The 5944-nt window shown below is 54.4% G+C and overlaps 1 protein-coding gene across 1 annotated transcript in view; it reads right to left on the minus strand.

Moving 5' to 3' along the window:
- Positions 1-416, minus strand: part of POU3F2 (POU class 3 homeobox 2) — a 1921-nt gene extending 1505 nt beyond the window's left edge. Inside the window, exon 1 of the mRNA XM_019643636.1 lies at positions 3-416. Within this exon, the coding sequence (XP_019499181.1) occupies positions 3-238 (236 nt within the window). The 5' untranslated portion in view covers positions 239-416. The remainder of the gene's footprint in view (positions 1-2) is intronic.
- Positions 417-5944: the final 5528 nt, after the last annotated feature.

Raw genomic sequence — 5944 nt, forward strand, 5'->3', positions numbered from 1 at the left:
CCCCGCCGCCGCCGCCACCTCCCCCGCCGCCGCCGCCGTGGGACAGCGCGGTGATCCACTGGTGAGCGTGGCTGAGCGGGTGCCCGTTGCTCTGCAGCGCGCCGTAGTCGCCTTGCACCAGGCTCTGCGCCTCACGGTAGCCCCCCGCGCCCTGCTGCATGCCGCCCGGCGGCTCGGCGTGCACGATGGAGGCGCTGGAGGTGAGCAGGCTGTAGTGGTTAGACGCTGCGGTCGCCATGACTCTCGGAGCCGGACTGAGCGCTCCGGTTAAAGGAGCCGCGCATTTGACAGTTACTTTTTCGCCTCGGGCTGCTCTCCTCGCTCTCTCGCTCTCTCCTCTCTCTCCCCCAGCGGGCAGCTCCGACGCCCGCTCCGACGCCTTCTGTTGCTGCTCCTGCTATTACTGCTGCCGCCGCCACCGCCTCCCGCCCGCCCTCTCTCTCTTTCTCCTCCTCTCCCTCCTTCTTGCTTCGCTCACTCTCAGGCTAGCTGGGCTCTCCCCCCTCTCCCTGCTCTCTCCAGCTCTCTCCCGCTCTCTTGGCAGAGCCGGCTCGCAACGGCACGCGCCTGGGCCCCGCCTCCTCCGCCCCCTCCCATTGGCTCCGCGCCCTTTGATTTACGTGGATACCACTAGCAACCTCCCAGGCCGGCGCCACTGATTGGCGCAGAGCTGCCCCTCCTCTTCCCCCCCTGGCGCGGAGTCCTCTTAGCCCTCCTCTGGTGCCCCCTCACCACCCTATTCAGCTTCTCTTGGATCTCTTCTCCATTTCTCCCCCACCCCGGCCTCCTCCTCCCGTTTTGGATGGGCCCCGCCCCCCATCTGTCTCCCCAGCAGACAGGCCTGGCAGGGGTGGGAGTGCAGGGCGGGGACCTGCCCGGACGCACTATCGGTCACAGCTATGGGGCTGGGGCGGGGGTGGGGGGCGTGGTAAAGAAGGAGGGAGGAAACACAGGCCAAGTTGCACAGAGCCAGGGGGCGTCCGATTTTTAATCACCTTGGGACACACACACACACACACACACATCCGCGTCTCTTAAACCTAGAGTCAGAATCCAGGCTTGTCCCGCTGTTAAAGTCACCTTTCCCGCCCATGGTTAGAATTTCAGTGTCTATGTGCTCCTTGCCCTGGGGTGTGAGGATACTTTTGCCGCTAATAAACGTTCTCTTCTTTCCTGCCACCCCGCCGCTAGCGCAGGCTCTCTTCCTTTTAGGTTCCAGGCCCAATTGTCTCACGGCCCCTCCGCGAGAGGCCCCCACAAGAGGCAGGCTCAGCCGCGTATTGGCTTGTGATAGATTCCTGTTAAGGCGAGGAGTTGTCTGCTTTGACAGCGCGGCGGGCAGGACTGAAAGCAAAACAAAACTCTAAAAGTCTCTGTCAGATTCCCACACTAGGACGCGCGCACAGTTTTTGGTTTAGAAAACTGGGGGTCTGAGCGCAGACCTTTGCCTTGTGCGTGGCTACAGGAGCACTGGCAAGGGGCCGCTCAGCCTCCGGGTGTGGTGGAGGCACCAAGGGCCGCCCGGAGAAGCCGAGCCACAGGGGCTGCGTGTGCGCTTCCCTGCGCTCCTGGTGCTCTTCGTTGCAACTTTTCCGTTAGCTACTTGGAAGGGGAGGAATAGTGTGTGACGGAAGATGGGCCGATGCTAGGGGAACCTTCCTATTCAGTAACTTCGGCGGACGCCAGCGGGTGGGGTTGGGCTAACTCAGCTCTCTGGCGCTAGCTGGCAGCTCCCTACTTAGCCCTAGGCCATGAACTCCAGAGCCAAGACTGCGGGACAGCGCACAGGCTGCGTCGCTCCACTCAATGAGAGCGCGTCGCGCCGTCAGTTCCTTAGCTGCCGGGAGCAGGTGACTGCAGCCGTTCGGAGACTGCAAGTTGACTAGTAGAGGCCCGGGCGCCGACCTAGGCTGGAGCATCCGGACCACCACGCAGGGCCAAGTTTACAGCGGCGCTTATACTGCGAAGCGAATCAAAAGTTGCTGCCAGGAAGGGCAAAAAGACCTCATGGAAATCGATCGCGTCCCCACCTCTCATCCTTGGCCCAGCGCGTTGTAGTTCTAACGCTGGCGCTGCTGGAGGTCGTGGGTTTGTGAAGGAAGCCAAATCAACGCTCAAGGGGAGCACTTTGGGGCCTCTGGGCATCTTAATCTAGACAGCAAAGTAGAGCGGGCCAGAGAATTCATCATGACTAACGAGGAGCGGAGCTCTTTGGGGAGTGGCTGAGCTGTTTATAAATCACCACATTGAACACCCGCCGGGGCAAGGCGCTTTGGCTGAGAATTTCCACGTGCCCTGTGTTTATGAGCATGTGTGGGAGAGAAACGGTTAGGGGAGGAGCGAGCCCACAGGCCGCCAGCGGGACGGACCTGCATCCCCACGCGCGCACCCGCGCGGCGAGGCGAGGACACACACCGTGTGGCGCTCCATCTTAGCGCAAGCGCGGAGCCACTCTGGCCGTGCGCCTGGAGGCTACTAAGAATCCCGTAACTTTGCCCAGCTCAATAAAGGAAAAAGTCGGAGCCTCGAAGCGCGCAGACTCGGTAGCTGGCCTTCGCAGCATCTCTACTGGGAGCGGACGGGCTGGGCGGCGATCAGGACCGCCTCCTCCCGGCGGTGGCCCCAAGTCCCCAGCACTGGGTGCGCTGCTCCGCTGGGGCTCTGGGAACGCACAGGCCGCTTGCTAGTCGCGTCCGGTTCTGGTCGGCTGCAGCCCTCTCACCCCTCCGGTCCCCTGCCTCTCCTCCTCCCTGCCTGCCCGCTGGGAGACTCTGAGCTCCCACAGATGGAAGAATCCACCCGCCCGGAAGGGCCGCGTCCGGATATCAGAAACTCCCCTCCTTCCCCCCTTCCGGGGCAGGTGTCTGCTTTTCTCTGGATTTGATTGCACATTTCTCAAGGGACAAGGCCCTTTGCAGCCAGTGGGGTGATACACTCGATGGAAGAAAAAAAAATTCCATATGCATCTCTGAGGGACCCAAGGCGGCCGGGCTTGGAGTTAGTTTAAAAATCCCCCCCACTCTTCCTTCTGTCCCCTCCCTTCCCAACCCCCGGCATTGGGCGCTGATGTGTGTAAGTGGGGGTGGACAAGAGCAGGCTGCACATGTACATCAAAACTTCCTGTCTGCAATGGGACTTCGCTGGCGATTATTGCTCCGAGATCCATCCCAGGTTGACATCCCTGGTTTTCTTCACTCCACTCCCCATCCCCGCCTCATTTACTGGCAGGCGACAGAATCGAAACATTCCCAACAGGGTAAGCTCTGGTAGTCCTTCGGGGGTTAATACCCCAATAAATCCTCGGGAGTACACAAAGCAATGCCCTTCCCCTGGGCCTCAGCCTCCGAATCCCACTCCCATCCTCAGAGCCAGGCCAATCGAGGGGCGGAAAAGGCTGGGCGCGCACTGTGGCTCTGGGTACCACCTCCCTCCAGAGCCACCCCAGCCTCCTCGCCCCTCGCCCGAGGAGGCCCGGTTGGCACGAACGCTGGGTCCTGAGTAGTCTCGGCTTCCGGTCTGCCTCCGGGCACGGCGCCTCCCTGGGGCTCTGAGAACCCTGGCGCACCGAGGTATTAGCTCCAGATGGGGGCTTCACCGTCCTCCTTCCACCCCTCCCACCGTCGCCTAAGCCTTTCTTTGCTGTTGACTCCGCCAGGGCAGATTCTGCCTGTCTGCCTGCCTTTCTCCACCCGCATAAAAGCACGTTGAAGGTGCCTCGGAAAGACACCTCCAGGTTTTGATTCAGCTCATTCCCTTTCACTGTTCAAAGCAGCTGTTCAAATACAGAGGCTGATTATGCTGACGTGGAGTGGATTTCAAACAACCCTAAAATGCTTTGAACCTACAAGGTGTCTCAGCGCCTCACTTCTGCACAGTTTCCGGAGATCCCTCTCTAGGACAATGGCTGAGCAGGCGGTTTGTGCGAGCCTCGCTGCCTCTGGCGCGGACTGCGGGGTCTCCTGGACCCCTTCCTCAAGAACAGGCTCGAGGTACCCCGAGAGGAGACCTTGGCAAGAGTGCTAGCCTGTCCCTTTCCCTTAGGTCCCATGGAAAGGCCCTACTCAGTATCCTGAACTGGTCTGAAGAAGTGGTGAGAACTCCCTCTTGCCCTGGTGCGCTGCACCTAGAGGAAGCAATTCAGCTAATTTGAGCTAAACCCAAACGACCCATGTTTATTCCCACACTGGCGCACTCCTCAAAAGAGTAGGGTGAGCCTGTCTCGGTAGCCTCCAACACCTTGACCCAAGGCTTCCAAAGTCTTCACCTGAGTAACAGTAATGGGATCAATTCATGCACTGTAACTTGAACTCTTATTAACTCATTCATCTGTTAAACACACTCACACCATATGTAAAATATCATTTATTTATTTCTATATACCAGAAGTTGACAGAAAAACCACCATAATTACTCCCATACATTGAGCTGAAAGGACATGGTTTTAAAAATAAAGGTGAGATGATATTCATTCGATAGACTTTAATTTATTTATTATCTATGTAGTCTTATGATAACAGAAATCAGAAAACAAAGGACATTTTCTCAGGAGGTGGCAACTAGTTTAAACTTAGATAAAATTGCCTCCTGGTGTTTTCTTTTTAATGTATCCACCTTGGAGGAGGATTACTTGAATCCCTTCTCCTCCTCCTCCTCCTCCTCCTCCTTCTGCCTGTCCTAGTCTTTCATTCCTGTCCTTTCTTCTCCACTACTAGCCCTCAGAAGCTGTCTGATTGGTGGAGAACTCCCCCATATTTGAATGGAACTTCTGCGCTAAGGGCCTACAGAATGTCAAAACTGAGGCTCCCAATTCAGAGCTACAGCTTTAAACAGTCAATCCAGACAAAGAGGCAGCTGGCTGCTTTAATGAAAACCTTAAAGCTGCAAGAACTGCAAGGTTAGGATGCATTTATAAGAAGCAAGGAAAATGTATTTCCAAGTTGCCAGTTCTTGTGAGAAACACAGTAAACATTTAACTTAAAAAAAAGGATGGAAATTAACATCTTTAACTATGTAGCAGCTCATTGTCTCCTGAATTTAAAAAAATCCTATATAGATTTATATGTTATTATCTATTCATACATTTTACAAGTTGCTAAACGTGCACCTGTCTCCAAGTCATAAGTGGTCTTGAAGAAGGGAAAGTTTTCTGAAAATTGAAGCTCCATTCTTCATATGCTTGGAAATTTCTGTTTGCCCGTGCCTCACATACAGACCATTCTATTTTATCTTCACTACTGTGTAAACCAGTGAGATATACTATTCTAAGCTGAGTATTTGGAATGAAATTATTTGAACTCATGGATATTAATCTTTTTCTAGTTTTCTACCAGTTCTGAATCTCGTTATTAAAAATGACACCCCCCCCTCCTTTGTAGTCCAAAAGTGAATATTTTATAGACAGGCAAGACTTGAAGACTTCTAAAACCACATCACCCAGGCAGGTTAGTTGTTTCAGGGATTACTTTGAGAAATTTATCAAAGGAAGCTTGCTAAATTTTGAGTGGTAAATACGAGGCCTTAGGGCAGAGAGAGCCTAAAGGACACATTCCATCAGCATGCAAGATAATTTCTATTTGGAGTTAATGCCGCCTGTTTATATTGAAATATCAGGAACAGAACATTAGGCGACTTGTGGCTCCTAGTTTCCTTTCTGAAATTTCGTTTTCAAAGAAATAAAGTTAAATGACTTCCTAACAATGGAGCTTTAAGGTGTTCCCCCACCTCCCAATTGCCCTACCCCGCCTCAAAGCAGGTGGATGGCTGGCCACCAGGAGGGAATGACAACCCTTTAATAAATTAAAGTTATTTCAGCTCTGAAGCTTTGGAGAAGTACTGAGATGAAGCTCTCCCCAGTCTCTTCCCTGTCTTATTCTCAGGAACAACCTAAGAAGCGGAAGGCGAGGGGCGAGAGTATCAGCATACACCTGCGCGCAGGCGCAGGGGA

Source organism: Hipposideros armiger, unplaced genomic scaffold (assembly GCF_001890085.2).
Source record: "Hipposideros armiger isolate ML-2016 unplaced genomic scaffold, ASM189008v1 scaffold_81, whole genome shotgun sequence".
Lineage (NCBI taxonomy): Eukaryota > Metazoa > Chordata > Mammalia > Chiroptera > Hipposideridae > Hipposideros > Hipposideros armiger.